The 24,709-nt window shown below is 44.9% G+C and overlaps 2 protein-coding genes across 7 annotated transcripts in view; one reads left to right on the top strand and one right to left on the bottom strand.

The window, feature by feature from the left end:
* Positions 1–722: 722 nt before the first annotated feature.
* On the top strand, positions 723–7,828 carry g3bp1 (GTPase activating protein (SH3 domain) binding protein 1). Its single transcript, XM_019260972.2, has 12 exons — positions 723–882; positions 3,202–3,318; positions 3,426–3,507; positions 3,770–3,943; positions 4,032–4,122; positions 4,297–4,390; positions 4,530–4,776; positions 4,865–4,969; positions 5,302–5,419; positions 5,772–5,897; positions 6,279–6,388; positions 6,572–7,828. Exons 2-12 carry the CDS (start codon positions 3,224–3,226, stop codon positions 6,821–6,823), a joined length of 1,494 nt encoding a protein of 497 aa, XP_019116517.2. The 5' UTR covers positions 723–882; positions 3,202–3,223; the 3' UTR covers positions 6,824–7,828.
* Positions 7,829–18,259: 10,431 nt separating this feature from the next.
* The window catches only part of glra1 (glycine receptor, alpha 1), a 97,408-nt gene continuing 90,958 nt past the window's right edge, over positions 18,260–24,709 (bottom strand). For 3 of the 6 annotated variants that reach the window (XM_019260948.2, XM_027285358.1, XM_019260951.2), the window contains one exon: positions 18,260–20,908. In XM_019260948.2, coding sequence (XP_019116493.1) covers positions 20,600–20,908 — 309 coding nt within the window. In that variant the 3' untranslated portion in view covers positions 18,260–20,599. The remainder of the gene's footprint in view (positions 20,909–24,709) is intronic. The other 3 variants (XM_019260949.2, XM_027285364.1, XM_019260952.2) reach the window with 1 other exon arrangement.

Here is a 24,709-nt window from a genome sequence, read left to right as displayed (position 1 = left end):
ATATATTATAATTATATAATAATAAAACAATAACTACACTATTACTACTATATACTACTAATAATATAATAATAATATAACACTACTACTACTCTACTACTAACTACTACTACTAACTACACTACTAACTACTAAATACTAAATAAATAATACAATAACAACACTACTACTACTACGACTACTACTACTACTAATAATAATAATAATAAGTAATAATAATATCTAATAATAATAAATAACAATAACAGATATAATAACTATATCATAATGATGATAATAATAATAATAATAATAATAATAATAATAAAATAATAATAAGAATAATAATGATGATGAGGATAATAATAATAATAATAATAATAATCAATAATAATAATATAAATGATGTGGAGAGTGTTGGGGGACACTAAGTCTGTTAATTTGCATAATCTGATGAGTCACGCGCTCTAATTAAATCACTTTACAGTTCTGTGCCGCCCCCCAGCGCGAGCGAGGCTCCGGTGCAGGTGACAAACAAACCGGCAGACGCCGGCCGGTGAAACCATCGCGCCTTCAGCCGCTTGCTGCGACGTGATTGGCTGCGTGGAGAAGTCCAGGTAGCGGGCACGAGCCCATCGGGATTGGCTGAGCATTTAATTGGACGGTGCTCGCTCGCTCTCGGTGCTTCGACGTGATTGGACGTGCTCGCTCTCGGTGCTTCGACGTGATTGGACGGCTCGCTCCTAAGGGGGAGGAGTGAGGGGCGGGTCGTCAAGTTCGGTTGCGGTAGCTGAAACCGGTAACCGAGCAGTCTCGCGCACGTTGTGAAGCCGCTCGAGGTGATTCAGAGAAATCACTTGATTCTGAAATCAGCGATTTTTTTTTTTGATCGTTGACCCGCAGGTAAGTTAAAATCACGTCAGTCACCGGTTCGAGAAGAATCCGTTACCCGTGTGTGTGTGCGTCATGTTCGGTTGGAGTAACTGGGTCGGCTCCGTCTACGTCCCGGCGCGGCCGTTAGCAGCAGTTAGCCGTTAGCGCCGGAAAAACGTGAATTTAACGTGAATTTAACCGGTTTAAAAGTCTTAATGTGTTAGATATAAACACCGGATGATGTCCCAGGTGTTATTTTGTTGAATTAATTCGGTTTTATTTATTTTCAGCCGCCTGGTTTCAGCTCCAGGAGTTAGCCACCGCCCGTGTTACTCCGTCCCTCGCCTCCTTTCCTCTTTAACCGTCTCCGCTTTTTTTTTCTCCTTGTCTCCTTCCCGCCTTTCCGCGTCGTTTTCCCGAACCGAACCGAGCCAACTTAGCCCGACAGGAGGTGAAACATGTGGCCGTGTGGGGGGGCACCGGCTCGGCCGGGACACGTGTTGTCGCGGCTGCAGCCCGTGTGTGTCCTACTTTGGAGGAGGAGGAGGAGGCCCGGACCGGGTGTGCTCGGTCCAGCTGGCACGGTTCTTAGCCCAGGTTGCCATTTCTAGCCCGGGTTAAATCTGGATGAAACCACACCGACGTGCCGCGGGGCCGCCATGCCCGGTGGGGACGTGCAGGCCGGTCAGGCTCCGTCACTGCGGGGCACGGCGTGGCCTTTGTCTGCGTGCCATGCGTGCTCTCCGCAGTGTAGCATGCCCTTATATGTACTTCTGCTCCGGATGAAGCCGGGCTGAGAGCTCCGTGCCCGGCTACACCTTTTGGAGGTCGGTGGTGGGGGTGGAAGGTGGAGGAGGTGGGGGTGCTCCTCATGTTTGCTGGTTGCTAAGTGTGTGCAAGAACAACAGATGGCTTCAGGTTGTGTGTGTGTGTGTGTGTGTGTGTGTGGACAGGTGTGTCAGACAGCTCGTGCCTCTCTGGTTGCCAGGTGACCATCGTGGTGGATTTGCATGTTTTTAGCTCCACCACCCAGCAACACCTGCCAGAAGAAACTTGGGCGCCCAACTTGTTGCAAGAACGAACCGAGCCCCTTTCCGAATATTCCTGTCCCGTGTAAAGATTCATGTCTTTATACTTGGAGTGCCACAGACAGGCTGGGACAGAGTGAGACGGGCTGGGACAGAGTGAGACAGGCTAGGACGGAGTGAGACAGGCTTGTCGACAGAAGCACAAACGTAAAATATCTCCAGCCTTATCCTTAAATTACTTTTTCCTACGCTCCACACAGTCGTCAGCTTTAATTCAGGTCGGCGTAGTTTTGAGAATCGGACCTGAAACTCGGAGCTGTTAATGTTTTAATGTCCGCACAGGCACGAGGCTGCAGCCACTACATAGAAACATACAGGAAACGAAGAAGGTGGCTGTGTTGGAGCATGCCTGCATACTGATGTGAACACAGTGTTCTCTGCTATAGATAACCTTTCGTGATTGTCCGACCCGACTGTATTGAAACGGACACCGATGTCTGCCTGCAGAGAAACCTGTGAAGAGATCAGACGACAGGACTTTAGATCAGACGACAGGACTTTAGATCAGCTGGAGCTGTTTCAGATGTTTGAAGGACTAAAGGTGTCTAACTCCTGCTGCTCTCGGTGTTTAATGCGTCCTCCTTTCTTTTTCAAAGTGCTCCGGTTCATTTGTGAAGAAGAAAGAGGCGGCCGAGGGCTCAGAGTTGTTGAAGTGGCATTAGAGTGCAGTGACTGTGCAATTCGGGATTTCTGTCCACTCGATATGAAAACAAAACGGCCAGACGTCTGCCGGGTTTGTTTTTCCGAGCCCTGGGCGGGAAGTTTTCACGCCGGTGCACCCAGATGGGTCAGAATCAGCCAGGATCAAAGGCGCCGTCAACACGGGGCCAGATAGAGGAATCCAAACGGAGCCTGTGACGAGAGTCTGATGTTGCGTGCTGATGTGAAATCAGGGAAGGGGGGGGGGCGGTCACGTTTACAGAACCTGATTTACAGCCTGAGCCGTCGGTGTGATTGGATCTGATAAGTTGGATGGATGAGTCATCACAGGAGTGTTCTGGCTTCTGTGAGATGCACGTCGCTGCATGAACGTGTGATATCAGGAGACAGAGACGCATAAAGACAGACTGTGATCCAGCTCGTCGTCACAGCGTCATGAAGCTCGACACGTCGACTGATTATTTAAAATCTAAACAAAACCAGATTCAGAACCGAGCCTGAGCTGAACGCCTCTCTCCGTTATTAGGACAGTCAAGTTACGTAACTTTGTGTTAATGAGGGCACCAGTTTATCTAACCGCTCCCTCCTCCTCCCTCTGCAGAGATTTCCAGTTGACCAAAGAAATGGTGATGGAGAAGCCAAGTGCCCAGCTGGTCGGGCGAGAGTTTGTCCGACAGTATTACACACTCCTGAACCAGGCCCCCGACTACCTGCACAGGTACGACCGTCCTCTGTCCTGATGAATGATTGTTGTGATCTCTGCAGGTGAACGGTTTGAGTCTTTTACATGCTTTTAATATGCAAATGAACCTTTGTTGTGCTCAGGTTCTACGGAAAGAACTCGTCCTACGTGCACGGCGGCCTGGACAACAACGGCAAACCAGTCGAGGCTGTTTATGGACAGTCTGTAAGTATGCTTCACGCAGCTGATAACGGCTCTTCAGAGGTTATTTCCACAGAGCGGCGCTGCACTTAACTCCCACGTACAAACAGAGCATTAAAAAAAAACTACAGAGCTGAGAGGGAACAACTCGTCTCTGTTCTCTGAACTATAACGAGCTTCTAAGACAGAGATGATGAGTTTCTTGGACAAAGCAGGGAACTCCACATGTTTGTGACTGACAGATGATGGTCGGGGATAAACGAAAACTTTGTCTGATCCCCTGCAGGAGATCCATAAGAGGGTGATGGCCCTGAGTTTCCGTGACTGTCACACCAAGATCAGGCACGTGGACGCCCACGCCACCCTGAACGAGGGCGTGGTGGTGCAGGTGATGGGCGAGCTGTCCAACAACATGCAGCCCATGAGGAAGTTCATGCAGACCTTCGTGCTGGCGCCCGAGGTTTGTAGTTCACTCCGCTCGAACCTCTTTAGATTCCTCGTGCGTGTCGGAGGCTCGGTCATTAAAATCTGTTTTGTTTTTCCTCCAGGGTACCGTCGCAAACAAATTCTACGTCCACAACGACGTGTTTCGTTACCAGGATGAGGTGTTCGGTGACTCTGACTCGGAGCCTCCAGAAGGTGAGAAGATGATTGTTGCTTCAGCTTTTCATCTTCAGCTTTCTTTTTATTTCTGAGAGTCGAAGCTGCCGAACGAGCTTTAGGAACCGTTATCATGTTTGGAGGCGCATGAAGATGATGCAGCAGGTGGATGGGATGTTCCATGTCAACATGTTTTTGTTCCTGTGCTTTCAGAGTCCGAGGATGAGGTGGAGGAGCTCGAGGAGAGGGTCACCTCCCCTGACGTGGCTGCTGAGGAGTCCGCTCCCTTCTACGACCCGGTGGCCTGGTAAGGATCACGGCTTTATGTAAATCCTCACCGACCAGCCTGCAACAAATATTTTGAGTTCTTGGTTCAAGTCAAGACGTGGTTTGACACGATGGGATGGAGCGACAGATCCGTGTGTAACGGTCCCGTTCTCTTCCAGTTCAGAGCCGACGGTTCCCGGTGACGATGAGGAAGTTGCAGCGAGTCCAGAACCAGAGCCGGAGGTCGACAAGGAGGTGGAGGCTGCAGTCGTGGAGCTGAAGCAGGAGACGATGCTGGAGACGCAAGCAGACACACACACAGCCGACGACCAGACAGAGAAAAGCCCCACCGCCGCCCCACCCACCGCAGAACCCACCGCCCCGTCCACCGCAGAACCCGCCCCCAGCGCTCCAGAAGAAAACAGGGTATGAACATGAGATGCAGCGTTATGACAGATTAATGGTGAACATGTTGTCCATCAGGCCTAAGTGTCTCCTGCTTCTTGTCCCACAGCCGTTCTCCTGGGCGTCAGTCACCAGTAAGAACCTCCCTCCCAGCGGGGCTGTCCCAGTCTCAGGAATCCCCCCACACGTCGTCAAAGTCACCCCCACAGCACCGGTACGTCTGATACATACGTTAGAGTTTGGTATGACCAGAGTCTGAAGACAAACAAACTAAAGGTGGTGCAGTGGATCTGTTGTTGTGATCGCTCCGCTCTGTTCTCCGTCTCTGTTTAAAGCAGCAGCGAACACGTCTGTTGTTGCTCTTTGCAAAGATGAAGCAGGTGGTGTGAAGTGGAGCCGGCTCTGTAAACTTGGTTTGTTTCCGAGTGCAGATGAAAGTGGCGGGACACAAACACCCCCTGCTGGCTGAACCTGAGCGATGATTAAAGCTGTTTGTTTGAAGTTTCAAACCGGCTCCTCACAAAAACGTGTTGTTGACTCTTTCAGCCCAGAGTGGAGGTGAAGCCCGAGTCCCAGACAACAACACAGAGGCCACAGAGAGACCAGAGGCCGAGGGAACAGAGGCCTGGAGGTCCTCCGCCGGTACACAGAGGACCCAGACCAGGTACACACACAAACTGAGCTAAAACCAAAGACCTGCTGTGACTGCAGGTGTGTTCACGTCTTTGGAAGTGTAGCGTGTGAAGTCACAAACCTCGAGGATGCATCCAGCTTCACTTTGAAGTTCAGATGTTCTGTGAGGTCACAGCAACTGCATTTTAAATCCAGAGCTGGCAGAGATGGAGCTGGAACATGCAGCGGGTGATGTAGTTAGAAATGCCCTGAAGGACGTCCTCAAAGATTCAACGTAACGTCACAGGAGCTGATATTTCTGAATGACGGAGCTTCTGCAAAGTTTGGAAAATGCTTAAGCTGGAACTTTTTTCAAGGTTTGGAATGTTTCTTGTTTGTTTCAGTTCGAGAGGGCGAGCAGGGAGAGTCGGAGGGTCGCAGGGTGGTCAGGTACCCCGACGCTCAGCAGCTCTTCGTGGGCAACGTCCCTCACGATGTGGACAAGACGGAGCTCAAGGAGTTCTTTGAACGTAAGTCGGATCAAACATGGATACAACATTTCTATTTTTAAAAAGGCCAAACTCACAAACCAACAATCTGTGAAGCAGACGTCACGCAATATGTTGAACAGCATTCAAAGACAGATGGAGAGAGTTTGATAAGTCGTGGGTGAATTATATTTAAAATAAGTATAAATGGATTCTGAACAGCTTGAGTGTTAAATTCCGTCTTTAACAGGAAGTGGTTTCTGAAGCTTTGACAGACTTTATTTAAAGAAATCCACGAAGCCGAACACGTCCAAACAATTCAGAACCTGACTGACTACACAGAAGCATACACACCCAAACATTTAGTGCTGTTACCATGGTGCTAAAACGTGTGTTTACTAACGTGTCTCTGTCCATCCGCAGAGTATGGGACAGTCCTGGAGCTGAGGATCAACAGCGGCGGGAAGCTACCAAACTTTGGTTTCGTGGTGTTTGACGACTCTGAACCCGTACAGAAGATCCTCAGCAACAGGGTAACGCAACTTTCCACGTTTCTGTCCGTACGCTGCAACTTTTCTTTGTTCAGAACCAGTTTGCATTTTTAAAATACTCGAGGCAGCTGCTGTTGGACAAACTGATTCTGATGCTTCTGAGTTTCTTGGATTTAATGTGGAAAAGTAACTTTTATTAACGAGTTTTAATCTTTGTCTCTCCAGCCCATCAAGTTCCGAGGAGACGTCCGCCTGAACGTGGAGGAGAAGAAGACCCGGTCGGCCAGGGAGGGCGACAGGCGGGACATGAGGCCACGGGGTCCGGGAGGTCCCGGCGGTCCCAGGGAGCGAATAGGAGGCGGCGGAGGCGGACCCCGAGGTCCCCCCACCCGCGGAGGCATGGCACAGAAACCCAGCTTTGGCTCCGGGCGTGGCGCCGGGCCCAGCGAAGGCCGCTACTCCGCCCAGCGCCAGTGAGGCAGGGGGCGGGCCCACGGCGCTCCAAACCTGAGTTAGATTACTATTCGGATTCAACGTCTGAGTGATTTTTGATTTACCGCAGCAGGAACCAATTGGACAAACCCAAAAATGTAACAAAAGACCCTTCTTCACGTAGCACGTAGGAGCAAACAATCTGTAGGAATGATAAAATTAAAGTCAGAATCTGGGTCGCTGCACGTCCGCGGCCCGATTCCCGACTCCTTCCTCCTCGTTCTTTCTCCATGCGAGCGTACAAAGTGTCTGGAAGGGGTTTCTGTTAGTAACTGATGCAGGTTTGGTCGAGAGATTTCACCGTCGAGTCACGCCAGCTCCTGCTGAATTCAACATCTGTGTCTCATGAAGATGGCTGCCTCCTCTTCCTCCCCTCCCTCCCTTCTTTCTCACCTGCTGCTTTTCGTTTCCCTCTGAGGAATCCAGAATGTCACTCCTTTTTTTTTGTTCTTCCTCCATCTCTTCTTCGTCTCCTCCTCCACCACCACCACCACATGTATTATCTGGACTTTTTATTTTTGTCATTTTTTTTTTTGTTCTCGTTTCGTTTTTCATGCTGAACTTGAATTTATTAAGAAACAAAATCGAAACACGCAAACACATGAAAAAAAAAAGGGTAAATACTACTTGAATTGGGGATTAAAAAACCCAGAGGTTAGGTTTTTTTTCGCGTTCTCTCTCCCTGTTTCTTAAAGGAACGTGTACTTTACTGCTTGGGCAATCCTGTGTATTGCTGCCACCGTTGTATCTAGCGATGGATCTGTCTTATCTTTTTATTCTATCAGGTCAAGAGCTGAACTGTAGTGGTTTTATTTGAGTAATGTTGGCTTGTAATATGTGGATTCACGGACGCGTCTGAATGGAGCATGTATCAAATCATGTTATCAAAAATCCTGTTAGGCTTCTTCTACCGATGCACTTCATTTGTCATCATGTTTAGAATGAACTCACCTGCCGATGAGAGAACTAAATTAAAAGTGATTTACTGTTTTAAACCTTTTGGTCTGTTTCATCTGTTTTTATTCAGTTTTAAGTTTATTAGTGTCACAGTTTATGCCTGTTGACAATTTCAGAGGTTCAAGAGTGGAGAACACAAACACCTTGAGTCATTGGCTGTGAAATGAAGCCAACCACATGAAGTACCAACAAACTGCAGTTCCTCTAACGTCCACCTGAGGCTGGCTCCAGAAGTGAGTCAGTCTCCATAAGTCCCCATGTCCAAATGTCCAACTTCACAGCAGAAATAAACATGTTTACAGCCTGGTACAAAAAACAGTTTTGGTCTCTGTAGCTAATTTCCCCGTTCATGACAACTGTACTGAGGGTGAATTTATATACAACTCACCTGTTCACATTATATTAAGGCTTAAAGTTATGCAGGGTTAAGAGCATGGACGTCTTTGACTGACAGGTGGGTGGATTGTTTGACCAGCCATGCTCCACCTCTTTGCCTATTTTTAGAGCCACCACCCTGAGCACAGCAACAGTTCTTCAGAGACCTGTGGGTGGTGTCATGGATACTACGTCTTAACAAAAACTGAACATTAACAATGTTAGGTGGTGTACTGCAGGTCCACGTTGACTTGTGTGTGGCTGCTTCAGTTTGAGGGTTGTGGTACTGCGTGTTGCATTCACTGACCGTATCATAAGTGGACGAAGCTGCATTCTTTCTAAAGGTCAGCAGGGGGCAGCGCCTTTGGCTGCAACAAGAAGGTAATACATTAAGAGCAGTTTGACTCCAAGCTCAGTGAGATTGGACCTCAGTGAACAGGTTCCTCATGAGTCTGCTTCCAAACAGAATGATGTTCATTTTGTAAATTATGATTCCATTCATAGAAACCTTTAAGTGAGTCTGTCCAGCTCATGAAACCTGGAACAAACTGTTTTCTTCCATCTTAAACTCATTCCTCTTTATAACGGGTCATTCTGTACAAACCGCCCTCTCACAGCGCATCAGAACCGTCCACTTCACAAACTCCTCTGATTGAGATTCAGCAGGTCACGGCTGAGGTCGCTGTCCTGTAACTGAAGCTGACCTTTGACCTCTCTGCCTGAAGGCAGCCAAGAGAGAGAGAGAGAGAGAGAAGACAGATTCCTCCCTGGAGGATCGATACCGGACCAGAAAAGAGACGAATGGCTTCAATAAATCACAAAGCCAGTTTTAATGTGATGGTGTTTCTGCAGAGGCTGCCAGATTACAGAGTGAAGTCGCTTTGCTCCGAGCTGTGGAATCAAAGAAAGAAGAAACGTCTTCTGTCATACACGGAGTTCAGAGAGACATCTCTGGTTACAAAGAGTCTCCAAAGGTTAGAGGAGCTTTTGAAGCACAGTTAGAAAAATACAATGTACGTACATAAATGACTAAATAAAGACATTTCCCTCCTAACGATATTTAGCATTTAATTCTGCTCTAAAGGCCATGTGCTGTGAAATTAACTTGATACTTCAGCTGTTATATTTAAATTTCGTCTTTAAAGAGCTAAAGGGTGCCAACTGTTGCTCAGAGATTAAATATTGAGATGACCAGGCTGTAAACATGTTTATTTCGGCTGTGAAGTTGGACATTTGAACATGGACTGACTCACTTCTGGAGCCAGCCTCAAGTTTGAGGAACGAGCTCCCCACTGACACGAGAAACCACAAATAAAACCATCAAAGTTCAGTCTGAACAGGTGAAGGTGTCCTTGCATGATTCATGTCCTTGTACCTGGTCATATTCAGACTCAGGAGTTCAGCATTTGCCTGTTCGGCATCTTTAATCCCGGCCTGGAGTCTGTAAGAACCAGATTAGAAACGATATTTCTGAACATCTTTTTGGTTTTATTGATTGAGTCTTCTGTATTTGACACATCCTTTTAGATAAGACGTCTCAGATTTAAAGCCGTCTGTCCATCACGTCTCTGCTTTCAGCCGCCTAATGAATGAAAAGCGACTCACAAAGCTCTCAGTAGGTGCATCACATACAGTGCGACATGAATAATGTCTTACTGTGAGCTGAATAACGATCAGCGCTCAGCCCCGTTAGTAAAGCAGCCACGTCTCAGCATGTAGCAGCCACTAAAATCCTGATTTCCCTGACTTAATAGCCCTTCAGGGCATGTTTAAGTTGTACCTCTTCATAGGAAAGCCGCACCTCGAGTAATCATGACAGCCAATGAATACACAATCAGCCCGGCCAAAGTCTGTTTAAATACTGCCACGGATAACAGATATTTACAATGGAAGCTGAGACTTTTCATCCTCGTCACGGCGGAGGGGCTGGAGATGTATGAAAAGAAGCATCCTCACCTGTCACCTCACCAAAACTGATCTGAGATGAGGATTCACGTGAACGATTCAAAGCGAAGGCTTCAGATTATTATAATTCATATTCACACACCAACTCTCCCGTTTGAATTTCAGAGACTTTGTTTGCTGCATTCGGATGAATTCTTCTTTCCAATATGCTCGAGTATTTCTCGAAGGGAGATGATTACAGTCAACTTTGAGTTTCACAGTCAGGGTGATGAATTAATAAACCTATAGATCATTAAAACTGTGTGTGTGTGTGTGTGTGTGTGTGTGTGTGTGTGTGTGTTCGGGTGTTTTCACTGATTACATGAGGTCACCAATTTCCATGAACCAGTAAAAGATAACACAGCAAAACAAACCTAATAGAAAGGCCAGGGAATAAAGTACTAGTGATGGGAAGTTCAGTTCTTTTTAGTGAGCCGGATCATTTGACTCACCAAGAAGAGTCGATTCTTTCGGCTCCTAAGCCTCCTCTTTATGTTACCACTTATACCTTTTATAATCAGCCAAATTTACTGCTGTTATGATCACTTAACTTATTCAATACATCCATGTATCCAATTGTTTTCATTGCGTTTCACTGGGTCTGTTTTCTATCACACTCGTCTATGATCGCTGCTATATCGGACCCTGCTTGGTGGTATGTTTCTCACGTGACTGGTTGCACGGCACGCTCGTGACATTGAGTCACTGCATGCATGGAGCAACCGAAACAAACAATCAAAAACGACTCATGGACGGGAGCTGGCTCTTTGAACCGGCTCGTTCGCTACCGTCACATCACTATCAACCCTGTCATGTCATAAACATTAAGTATGATGCACACCACCACACTCTGCTTTCTGTTTCACTGGAAGTTTTAAAGCTGCATTCTTTCATTTTTTGGCTCGTCCATCTACTGCACATGAACAGACATTAGTTCCACCTGCATCACCAGCTGCTCTCACTGGTCTGCTGTTAGTGTGCAGCGGGCTTATGAGCTAAGACTCATGTTACAGTTATTTGATTCATTGTTAATACATAACACTTTGTGTATGTGGGCGAGGCGATCAGAGCTCTGCTGAGTTCAGGTGTTTGTGTATCAGTGTTGCAATGATGGCTAAGATGAAGTTCAGTGGGTAAAATAATAATAAATAAAAGTCAGATAGCCAACTTTACAGTGTTACATTGCATAGTTTCATTTGGTTTTCCAGACATGAACTGAACATACTGTACAGCAGGGGTTTCCAAACTACAGCCCGCGGGCCACATCCGGCCCGCCTAAACAACTGGAGCGGCCCACTTAACGATCCCAAACAATCCCTCTAAACATGGCCTATTTTTCAAAACTGCATTTTCCTATTATAAAATATCCACACTTAATGGTTAAGCTTGGCATTCGGATTAAAATCTACCTTATTTACGAACTATTTACAGTACCAGCTAATTTTCATCCCCTCACACAATGGTATATTCCGACGTGACTTTGCTCGTGATCAAATTCCGCGCAGTCTGCCCGGGGGATTCGACTCGGTGGGTCAGGGACGGCTGCACGGTGCGGGAGGATCCCCTCGTGGGACCTCGCCCCAGCGCTGGCTGGCCTCCACATGGAAAGGCTCGGGGGCTAAGGTGGCTCACAGCTCCGGCCGCGAGCTTTACAGCGCCCTCCTGCCTGGACCTCGCCACTCCCCGGGCCCGTGGACTTAGTGCTCGCTGCGCCCTCTCCGTGACTGTCGAATCGCAACTTATCGCAACTTTCACTTCCTCCCGCAACAAAATCGCAACAACTTTCACTGCAATTTTTTTGAAAACCTCATGCAACATCAGGGATTTTAGGCCACAACCATTTCAAAAAAGGCCACAAAATCCTGGTGGGACCGATATCATTTCCGGTTATAGACTGACCCCGGACCCCCATCACAGAAAGGCAAGTTGATGTGGCCCGCACCGAAAAAAAGTTTGGGGACCCCTGCTGTACAGTATAATCCGCGACTGCTTTTGTTGACACCTGCTTGATATTTGAATTTGGTCTGGTTGGTCCCAATTCTTTAACAGCCAGTTTATGAACATCACTTCGACGACTGGACGGTGACTCAATGAAATGATGGAGGTGCGGTTGATAGCCGTGGCTGCCATGTTGATCCTGTACGTATGTATCAGTGCGTATGACAAAATCACGCCCATAGAAATGAACTGTAGGATCCAAAATTTAAAAAAAATCAAATAAAATCTCAACATGTCTATGAGAGCGCGTGGGGCGATTTTCAAGCTGACTGATGTCACCCCAAGGGGGCGGGGGAAGTGACATTCAGGCTGCTGATTGGACAATAATATTAAGACTTAGACCAGCAAAATAAACCCATTTTCCATGTGGCTTAAGGAAGGTGGTGCACCATTGCCGCCCCTGGTGTGTGTATATATATATATGTGTGTGTGTGTTTAAGGGTGAGTGTCTCACGCGTCCTCTCAGGATTTAGATTTTCTCGGCTTCACGTGAACTCGGCATGAACTGAAAGTGTGAGGACAGAGCCTGGAGCTTGCTCAAGGAGTCTCAGGAGTGTGTGCAAACACACCATCTGATATTAATGAATACAAACGGTTTGATTTGGACTTAAAGGAACAGAGCAGGTTAAATATGAAACTGAAAAACTGAATTTTGGAGTTCTAGAAATATTTCACATGCATCTTGTGTTCTTAGAGCCGATTAACAGACAGATTCAGCAGCGTGTGATGGACTGGTTTTAACCTGTGATGTAATAGACACACACACACACACACACACACACACACACACACACACAGTAATTCTTGTGTGTTATCAGTATTCAGGAGCGGTGCAGCCCTCCTGCTGTGAACAGACATGTTATTAGTATTCGTGGACCAACATGGCTTCCAGCATGTTCTGGTCCAGCTGGCAGCAAGACCCCAAGCACAGTGTACACACACACACACACACACACACACACACACACACACACACACACTTTTGTACTGTACATGTGAGGAGCCTTATTAAATATGCTGCTCACCTTATCACACGTACAGGTCTGGATATCTTTATGTAACACCACGCAGGCACAGGGCAGAGTCAACAGTCAAAGTATCTTATCATCACTCTCTCATAGTGTACATGCATGTGTTTGATATAAACTCCTTCTGGACACACACACACACACACACACACACACAGAGAGATCTACTTTTGGATTTTGGTTAAACTGGATCATATTTTAATGGAGAAAATCTGTAGCTGCTGTCCAGGTAATGTTAGCTCAGTTTGGTAGCCGGACTGTGAGTGTTGCCAGAGTCTATGGACATAATGTCAGAGGAGGAGAGAGCGAAGAGGACGTTGATGGAGGAAGCTAAGAAGAGTAGATGTGGGACTGACTTGAGCTCGGTGGAATAAAGAGACGGCGAGCTGATCATCAGTAATAAACTCAGGACACATCAGGACCATCGCTGCCCTCTACTGGCTTCAACGCGTCATTTAGATCTTAACTCAAACGTTTCCTTCAGTAAGTCTGTCCTCGTGTACTTGAGTATTAGTATTGATTAGTACAGAGTATGCCGTTTGTCTCTTGATCCCAGAAAGTGATTTAATGTGATGCCGATGTAGAACACGGCCTGCATCTTCATGAGGACACAACACTGTTTAATATTTGTTGCCACAGTCGCTTGTAATTCTGTGTTACTCTGCACTTTTAATATTATTCAGCATCTTGTTAACTCTGCTCCATCAGGATGCTCTGCAGGTAAACCACGCTCACCCTCTGACCACTAACTAACTCAGCAAACCTCCGAGGACTCCTGTTTGTTTTTGATCGTGGTTTTCAACCTGCCTCATAACTACAACAAAAAAACAACATCCATTAAATATGTATAAGAGCGGTCTGCGTGCCTGAGGATGGCTTTTGAGTGAGTGTGTGTGTAATGAATGGCAAAACACGGAAAAACTAACGAAGCTCGGCAAAATAACAAAAGAAAGGGCAAAAAGTTGCAGGAGGTCGGCGCTCAGTGCAGGAAAGAGTGAGCAGAGAGCCGAGCGGCCTCAGGTCTCTTAATGACTTGCACACAGGTGATCCTGATCAGATGATTGACTCCTGATCAAGAACCACAGCACTTTGAGTTAACACTGGATGTAAATGAGACTGCAGTTTTAACTCGATTAACTCTTATGGGGCTCATGTTGTTGTCAGTCCGTAATGTTTTATTGATGGAGCTGAAACAAGTTTAATGACGAGGAAACAAACAGTTCTAACAGTGCAACATGAAGTAAAACTAAAATATTAAAGATGTGACATTCACTTTCAATCTTTTTAATCACAGAAAGAAAAGAGATTCATTCTGAAAATCAAAGCTAAAATCTTTGCTGAGTAAGACGTCATATTTATGCACCTTTATTTAAATTCACAGATTATCTAAAAATGCTGCAAAACCTGGAACGATGCTGGCACCAAAACTTGATTATTCTAACTTAAATCATGTCGGACCTTGACCCTGGAGCCCTGTTCATGCTAAAGGTTGGACCAGATTTGATGAGCTCGGAGTAGCATAGAACCTCTGATGAACACAGACTGTATTTTATCTGCTTGGCACCAAATGACTGAAAGATAAAGTTAGTATCTTCGTTTGCAGCTAAAGAGATAAAGAGTTTTCTCAGGAACTGGTGGAGACCAAAACCGGAGCTAAAAGAAGAGTGCATGCTGGATCAGGTGAGACTCAAGTCGGGAAGGGAAAGATTTTTACGATTCCGATTCCATCATCGATTCTGCTTAACGATTCGATTCTTTATCGATTCTCATTTGGGAAAAAAAAGGAGAACAAACAGTTTGATCAGCATCAACTTTGTTTAGTTAGAAGTATCACGACCTTAGAAAGCCAACAGCGAGGTCAAAAGAGGCCACAGCCTGGATAATAGTAACGATGTGTAACTGTGGCAGGGAGCACATGGCGCTAACATTGTAGGCAGTGTGTTATTTACCTTCTGTAGTAACCGCAGAGCTGCTCATAGCCTGGCTGAGGTTGAGATTCATCTCTCGCCCTGTTGACGTCTTTTTTTGGTAAAATGCAGCCAAACTTTGGAGCGTTTGAACCAAGTGGGTGACATTGTTTACTACTGATTGCACTGCACGTGCAAAACTTGCCTAAGTTACGTGGCGTAATTAGTCGTGCTTGCTGGAATCGAGTGTGCGTAACTTCTTGCAGAAGTTACGTGACGTAATTCCTGCTTTCTGGAACCGATAAGCGAATCGTTAGATAAACTGCCAAACGATTCCATGGAATTGAAACACATTGAATCGGTTCTCGATTCCCATCCCTGGACTCCAGTCGAGATGAAATGTTGCTTTATGGTCTGCTGGATGTGTAAACAGGAAACTGTTTGCCAGTGTGTGTTAACAGTCGGTTTTGAAATGACTTAAAACAGGTGGAAGAAACTGAAACAGAAGATTCAGTGAAGTGGTGCGACTCTTCTCTTGAACAAATGGAGATGGCACACCTGTCAGGGATGTCAGAGAATAAAGACACCCTACAGCGAAGATTTATTTGCAATTTTTAATACTTTTTCTTTAATGATTACACAGATCCTTGAGTCGAGTAACAGAAAGCAGAAGATCCAACTCCAACAACCTTGACAATGTTCAAAAACAGGTAAAGAGATTTTTGTTCAGAAAACCTTTAATCGTTAATAGAATTAGTAGTATGACATATTTCAATAAATATTTAGATATATACAGATACAGCAGAAACGGTACATTCTTTTTTTCTCTTCAAATTGCTTCACATTTTTTTGTACAAGCCAAAATATCTGCCATTGTATTTATATTCATGCAAAATATTGTTTCTCAGATTAATGAAAAATAAAAAGGATTTGCTGAACTTTTCATATATATTTTTTTTCAATCCTGCTTTGATGTGCACTCTCCGATTATAAGCATCATAATGAGCATTTGTAATTTTTGCAAATCAAACAGGGTGCACTTTGTGCCAATACACAATAGAAGCAAGTAAAGCAAAATTAAGGCCATTCCAACTTTGTGCAAAGAAAATAAATAAATAAATAGAATAATCATAATCATAATAATAATAATAATGTTTTCCTTTAGTTCACAGCAGTTCAGGAGTCACTGTATTTTTCCCTCATCCCCCTCAGGGCATCAGATTGTACAATACATACAATAAAATACAAGAGAATCAAACAAAACCCCCCAAAAACCAAGAGAATCATTAATCATCGACAAATCAAACCATGCTACTTTAAAATCCAGTTCAGAACCTAAAGGATTTAGAAACTTCCAAAAGACATCCTTCACTGTTCAGTCCGTATACGCGTCACATCGCACCGTAATGCAATATAAACCCACTATCTATCTCATGTTATGAATCCCTCCCTCCCCCAACCCCCATACAGTATAACAATGATTAATACAATGACGTGAGGCCTATGACAAAGCTCTAAAATGACTATGATACACACAAAACCCACGCCTGAGGAAAAGGGCATGACTCATGTAAGATGGTAGTTGAATGAATGCATGATATGCTTTATAGGTCCTCGTTTTTTTTTGTTTTGTTTTGTTTTTTTTTGCATATTCAACCCCCGTATGGCACGTGAAGATATGTATGTATGGATGACTGCTGTTGGCAAAGACGCTGATGGACCGACTTGTTCCACGTCGCGGTGTCTATGGCACGGAGAGGAAAAAAAAAAGAATCATCATCCTGTAATAATTGGACCGAGCCTGCTCGACAGTCCGGCCATGATCAGAGAGGAGGCGCGGCTACAAACACAGAGACAAAGGTGTTTTTAATCATTACTGCAGCTCTGAAGGGACTCTAGATGTTTGCAATTCTAAAATCTATATTAATTTATTTTGGCATGTCTCTATACCTCTTTAGCATCCACTAAGCTATTAATTATTTATGTTTTAATTGGTCTGTACGGAGACCCTGGAGTCCCAAAAGGATATTTTTACTCGTTGTACGGAGACCCTGGAGTCCCAAAAGGATATTTTTACTCGTATGCACAATTATGAATGACATAAAATGAATTAAAATGTCTAAAAAATCATATTAGTTTGGCCACACTGTCGCTACTCTTTTGCTCTATTTTGCTGCAACATGAGCTTCACGTGTTGGTGGTAGCATGGAAGAAAGGCCACGCAGGAACGCTGTGATCGGGTCAAAAAGTTGCACACAGATTTCCTATAAAGCAAGTTAAAGAGCGTGTTTTGAATCAGTTCACAGTATCACGTCTTGATGCATTATTTATGCAAATGTAGGCAAACGAGTTGGCATCGCTCACTAATTTTTCTCAGAACTTTAACGTAGAAATGTCACCTGGAAAATCTTTAGTCAGTAAAGTTAATTATTATTTGGACTCCATTAAGCTAACGGCTATTAGAAACATTGCAATCTAGAGTTTGATTAAGTCTGTTTGCAGCTGCCTAATTAGTTTTAGCTGGCTAACCTACTCAGAGGGGATAATTATCAGATTTATATAGATTTAGTTATAGATTCCTCTTATCTTATGTCCCTCCAGGCTTTAGCATCCTAAATGTCAGCTGTACATTTAGTAACTGCTGAAACAAACCATGAAACAATCAAACAAAGCATCCTGGGTGATCATGGCGTGTCTGTATCTGGAGTTACTGAATTTGATGCATAGTTTTTGGGACAAAACTCATTTTATGGCACTTTCACTGAAACACGTGTAAAACATGTTGGAATGTGAACAGAAACATGTATGTGCGTGGCATAGCCCTTCGGATCAGTCTTACACACACTGGAGGTCATGAGATGTACTGTTGACTTTGACTGATGGAATGAAACGAATGGAAATTATCTCCTCACGTAAGACACACGGTAAGAACGAGCTCTTCTCGTTTCTACGAGAATAACGAGGTCAGAAAAGTCTCACGTGTCTGTTTTTAAGTTGGTATAAAGGGGATAGGGAGGTGACATCAAATAAAAATAACCAGTTCTCTTTAAAAAATGAGAATATAAGAATGTCGAGGGGAAATGCAGACATATTTCATACCAAAATATGCCTCTCTCTATATATATATATATATTATAATTTTATTTATATATCTTAAGTTAATCTGGCAAACCCAATACTGCATCCGGCAATCATATTAAAAAGACAGACTGAATATAATATCACATCCTTACACTTAGCTCACAACAGCAGCGAAAGGCAATGAGAACTACGACAAACATGACGAATACAAAAATCATATCTTTGGTTTTGCTTCAAAACCAAGTTGGACTGGGACTGACTTCAACATTGTGATGGGAAGAAACTTTCTCTTAAATGATATTTTCATTGAAATCAACAGTTGATTCAGACTGGTACCATGGTAACCATGTTTGTCAAAATAAAACAATTTGAATACTTTTAAATTCACCGGGGTCTTCCAGGACTGCGAGCACTGACTCCACACGATCAACTGAACATGGAATTTGTCTGAGGAGTGAAACATTTCCAACTTTGTCTGAGGCGATTAGTCTTAGTTTTAGTAAAGTGGCTCTCTTTACATTACAACAGCCAGCATGGATCTCTCCATCTTTCATTAATATGCCAAGCTACAGCTTTTGAGTCACTGATACGAGATGATGGAGGGAAAATATGAAATTTCTGCAAAAAAAACAGTTTCCACTTGAATTTCTCTCAAAGTTGTGACTGGCTCAGAGGTTTGGCTCAAACTGTTTGCTGATGATGTACTATAAAACATTTGTCTGTACAGGTTTATCACTTTACCTTCTCCATTCCCTCCATATTCACCAATAAGCTTGAAAGACACTTTAGCAGAGAGGCGAACATTTATGAGATGGACTTGCTAAAAAAGGAGAAAAGAAAAAATCAGAATTGCATAGAGAAGCCTGGCGCAAAGTAAAAGAGACAAAAAGTCACGTGACGTTGTTGATGATCAAATCCCATCCAACATGGCTATGGCAAAATAAATCCTTCTGTTACGCTCCGTGTGCATGGCGACGTTTGCAGCTACAGCTGGTGCATGTGAATGAGATGGAAACAGTTAATTAAGGTGTAACAGGTGCTATAATCTGTATAATTGACTACATACGTCCTCTCAGCTGGGGGGACGGGACAGGTGGGGGTGTTACATTAAGGCGGGGTCAAAAGCATGGAAGCACTAATCAGATGTAAACATATCTGCGGTTCAGTCCCGACGAACAACGAGGAAAAGCAAAAACGAGGATCTACATTTATTTTATTTATTTTTTACTCGTCCTGAATCGATTTGCTCTTTTTCCAGTCGATGAAAACAAACGAATATCTCAGGGATTTAAAAAAAACCCAGAAGAACCCGTCAGATCGATACGACGACTGACGTGGAGCCGCTTCCCTTCCTCGGAGCTGCAGAGCGACATGTTTACTTGGCACGTGAATAAAACCAATAAAAAAACAACAACAGATGCAATATGAAAGAAATCAACGACAGGTAGAGGAACACGTCGACCACAGATAAATGAGACATTTTGTCTCATGATCTTCAGCACTGCTCGTCCAGTGTTTCTTTATTTTTTTTAGATTTTTTAGATTTTTTTGTCCAGTCGTGTGATTGACAGCGGCAGCAGCAAACCTCACGTGTCTCTGCAGTTCAAGGTTTCGTGGTGTTTGGCGGCAGGGTGGGGAGGAGAAAAGCGCTTGAGGAGTGCTCGCAATACACGTTTGAAGCAAATCTAGATATATAGAATGCATGATCCTTGCATCGCTTTATTCAATGGAAGCACCGATCCGCCATCCTTCCTTTATTTATTTCACCTCATCTCCAGATGCCCACCTTTGGAAACAAAGTTCTTTTTTATCCCCCGTTTATGATAGATATATGAGTATATTACACTGCTGTATGCTCCTCACACATCCCCCACCCCGTCCCGACATCACTTTTTCATATAGAATTATATTTCTGTCTTCACACACAAAAAAAAAAGAACCGAAAATCAAATACAAGACTCCCTCGACGTCTTCTTTCTTTCCAGTCCGTCCACTCCCACACAGTTCCTTGGGTGTGCCGGCGAAAGTCTGTGTATACTTTTTCATTTTTCATCTTTTCATTAATATATTGCCACATTCATATATCATGCATTTTACTGCATTGCTATTGCACTGGTCCGGATTATTCAGGAGGTGTAAAGAGACGGGTTGGGGTCGGGGTTTTGAGGGGCGGGAGAGGAGAAGAAAGGGAAAAGAAAGCAATAAATATCTCAAATAATGTTCGAGTAGGTGTGAGGTGGAGTTGAGACGGGGAACGACTGCCACAAAAAGCAACTCATCCTCGACCGAAAGAGGAAGAGGATGAAGAATGAGGACGAGGAAAGGAGGCGTGGTTGGCGTGAAAAAACTGGCAATGATATCTCCTATTGAAGTCATCTCTCCGTTTCCTTCTCTCTGTTTTGTTTCTCTGCATCCTCCTCTTCCCACTGTTCTCGCCCTCCTCTTCCTCCTCCTCCTCCTCTGCCTCTCGACTACTGCTTGTGGATGTCCTCGCTGCGGATGATCTTGTAAGTGATCCAGTAGAAAATGTTAAAAATGAGGAAGACGAGCGGGAAGGCCACGCGGGACACCGTGTCGATGCGCTTGGCCCGGCCGATGAACAGCTTCTTCATCTCCTCGATGCTCTTCTCGGGCGCGGCCGAGGCCGGGGCGTTGTTGTTGTTGCCCTTGATGGCCATGCCGTCTTTGGCCTGCAGGCAGGCGGGGCCCATGCCGTAGCCGGGGAAGCTGAAGCGCCCCTCGCCTGTCTCATCCTCCTGCAACACAGGCCAAGACTCAGGCTGTTAGGAACCAGAGAAAGACGTTACTGTTGGAGGTGTGTGTGTTTGTGAATGAGTGTGTGTGAATGTAAGTGTGAAGGTGTTGGAGGTGTGTGTGTGTGTGTGTGTGTGTGTGAGGTCATTTCAGTTCAGTTAATTACAAAGACATGATGACATGACGTGAAGATGAAACGTGAGAAAAGAACTCGTTTCATTACATGTTTAGTTTCAGGTTAAATTCGCTTCAGCTTCACTTCCTATGAATTAAACAGCACTTAGAAGAATAAGAGCTTAAATCCAATAAATCTTTAATATGAAGCTGGACGCCGAAACATCTCATGTTAGCAGATGGAACATGGACTAAACCAAAAATAATACAGAGCAGGTCTACACCGTACTCAACCATCCCACCATGAACACTAGGCGACAGTGGTGAGGAGAAGCAGCGGCAGAAACCTCGAGCAGAGCCCGGCTCATGCTGGAGTTTATTTTTCTGATGGGTTTGGTTTAATGACTGATTTAATGCTGTAAAAAGGGTTTCACGTCATGATTGACAGCTTGTGACTTTGGCTCCAAATGAAGTCACCAGTGCAACATGGCAATATGTTCTATACAGTCTGTGTTTCCAGCTGGTTCAGTTGTCTTCCACAAGTTGCACCTTTGTTGTACCAACATGCTCAGGAATCACTGGGTCGGATGGGTCAACTCATTAAATCAAAGTGTCCTTAAATGTTCTGTTTCTGTTGAATACATGATACAGCAGCTGTAGATCAGACATGTGAGGAGCTGCAGGGAAGCAGTTTGATGGAGCCGAGTTGTTGTTTAATACAAATAAATCCAAATTTATTTCTAAAATGAATTCTGCTCGAGGTTTCTGCCTGTTCAAATGTTTTCCTCGTGGTCTCTGTAAATAATACTGAGAGGATGGAGAGTGAACTGGACCTGCGAGGACTACGATCTGAAAAACATAAAACATGTTTGTCTTTTCATTCCCGTTAAACCACATTTGAATACTGGACAACGTAAAAGAAAAACTAAAGTGCAGCTTTCCTGTGTCGACATCATAATGTCTACAGTGCTGCTGGTCAAACTCAGCTTTCCAATGGTCAGTTGCAGCTGATTGATTGATTGATTGATTGGTTGGTTTATGGATCTGCAGCAGTTCATCGGATTTATCCACGAGTAACAAACGAGCTTTGAGCGGAGTTATCCGTCGTTTCCCCGGAGCTGAGGCTGATGTTCCTCATCGTTAAACCTGCAGCAAGCGTTCAAACATTTACACTTCCTGCAGACATGAGGAGACTCACAGAGAACCTGAACGACAGATTCAGAAATTATGAGCCGAGCATTGATCACACGGCCGATACCTCCGCTCTGTGAAAGTCATCAATACGAGCTGAAGCCCAAACACAGAGAGTGTTTATCTCACTCCCACATGTCGAGGAGAGTGAGAGAGTGACACGTACCCAAGGTTACGACGAGCACGTGGTGAAATATTGAAAATCCTATCTGCACCGTCACCCTGCCTTTTCATTACGGGAGGCACAATGACTTCCTTATCTGGTGCAGAGACTCCAACACAAACACCGCGATGGGCTGAAAGACACTGAGTGTGTGTGTGTGTGTGTGTGTGTGTGTGTGTGTGTGTGTGAAGGAAAATAACAAAGTGCCCTTCAAAGTTACACCCATGAAATTAGAAATGATCAGACAAAAAGCCCTCCGATGATTCGGCGTCATCTTTTGTTTGGATTCACGTTTTTGATGAAAGATTCACACACACACACACACACACACACACACACACACACGAACGCGACGTGTGTTTTCCCTCCGGGCCGCTGTGGGGAAACCGTATCAGCAGGGGGAATCTTTGCAGTGCATTGTGGGTAAGAAAAAAAAAGGATTTTCAGAGCGATGAACGCAGCGCGGAGCCGGAGGAAGTGTTGGCAGCAGGAGAACTTAACGACTGACGCAAAACCTCTGCAGCAACAACAAATCAAGACTCTGTGCTGTCAGAGCAGCTTCGGCTCACAGCAGAGGGGCAGAATAAATAATCAATACACCAAATTAATCAATAAAGGGACAGAAAAGAAGATTAAACTGGTGTATGTAGCATTCATGTGTGTGTGTGTGTGTGCATGTATGTCAGCCTGTGTGTCAGACCACCAGGTAGCGATCCATTTTTAGCCCCATGTCCCCGTTCTGTCCTTGCATCCACACCAACCCATCTATTACTGTTAATACATGTACACACACACACACACACACACACACACACACACACACACACGGGGTGCCCACACATTAGCCGCGATGCTAGCCGACCTCTGCCCGTCCTTCAGTGACGCTGCTAAACTATTACAGATGCTCTGCTTTATTCTGCCTGCCATGTGATTAATGTGGAGGGCGGAGGGACGTGAGGAGGAGGCGCAATGAGGAGCACAATGGAGGGAGGAGGAGGAGGAGGAGGAGGAGGAGACGTGATGAGGAAAGGAAAGAGAGGAGGAGGAGGAGGAAGGAGGAAGCCCTGCAGCCGGACAGACGCCGCTCAGGGCAAAGAATAAAAAAAACAAATGTACGTCCTTGGATCGGCCACGTGATTCATTACACTCAGGCCTAATTAGAAATTTCCATCTCCATTAACGCGGCAAGGACTGAGTTTGTAGGATGGATGGATGGATGGATGGGTGGTGGATGGATGGATGGATGGATGGATGGATGGGTGGATGGATGGTGGATGGTGGATGGATGGATGGATGGTGGAGAGACAAAGGAGAAAACAGTTTGCCCTTTGCATCAGGCCACATATTTGATCAACACGGCTCAGTTTGACAGTTTGATCTGAGTCTGATGAGCTGAACCGACTCACTGTGAAGGACTTCACCTGACATCGTCATCAACATCTCGCTGTTTGGAAGAAGACCATGAACTCGTGAGGAAAGCGTTTACAGATAAATCAACGAGAAGTCGCTCAGACTCAATCTGACCCGCTGGCCTTTAGAAAGCGTTCAGGTTTAAAACACACTAACTCACTAACTGATGACGACAACACGACCACAGAATAACTTCATTGTTCATGTCTTCCAGCAGGTGGTGCACTAAACTTCAGGTACGTGTTCATAAAGATACAGACGCCACACAGAGGCCATGCATCAACCTGTGATGCTACCTGAGGAAGCAGAAAGCATCTCAGTTCTATTCAGACCTGAAGAGTTGAAAGTTAGTGAGTTCTGTAGACAGAACATGTTTCCCATCACAAGGTAAACATGGAAGATATATTAATAAATGGAAGATTTTACAGTATTTCTTTGGCCAGAGCTGCAGAGGTTTGGACCCTGTCACTGAGACATGGTTCATCTACACTTCCAACATGGATTCAAGCCGGTTCAAAATCGTCCCGTCTCTTTTGTCACGCCAAACGTTGGCGAAATAACCGAGCGGATTGTCTTTGAGGCAGGTAAATGTGGAAACTTTAAAACAGGTGAGAAGAAACTGGAAGAAAGAGAAGTGAGAGAAGACAGGAGGTCAAATAGAAGAGAAAGACAAAGCTGGAAATCCAGAAGGAAAGCAACTAAAAAAAAACATGATGGGAGAGAAGTGTGTGAAAAAATGTGGAGCGAGAAAAATCATCAGAGCGACGGAGGGAGGGAAAGAGATGGAAGGCCGAGAAGAGAGGAAGAGGAAGAGAGGAAGAGGACCTCTTAGCTCGCTCATCCATCACGCTTCCCTCTGACTGAAGCGTTTCTATCTCTGTGATTAATCGAGCAGATTAGCAGGAAGCAGGAAGCAAACTGCGTCAGGTCCGCTGTCCTCCGTCATCTC

The sequence above is a fragment of the Larimichthys crocea genome, chromosome I (genome assembly GCF_000972845.2).
Source record: "Larimichthys crocea isolate SSNF chromosome I, L_crocea_2.0, whole genome shotgun sequence".
Lineage (NCBI taxonomy): Eukaryota > Metazoa > Chordata > Actinopteri > Sciaenidae > Larimichthys > Larimichthys crocea.
The sequence above is the reverse complement of the archived record's forward strand: the minus strand, read 5'-3'. Positions and strand labels throughout refer to the sequence as shown.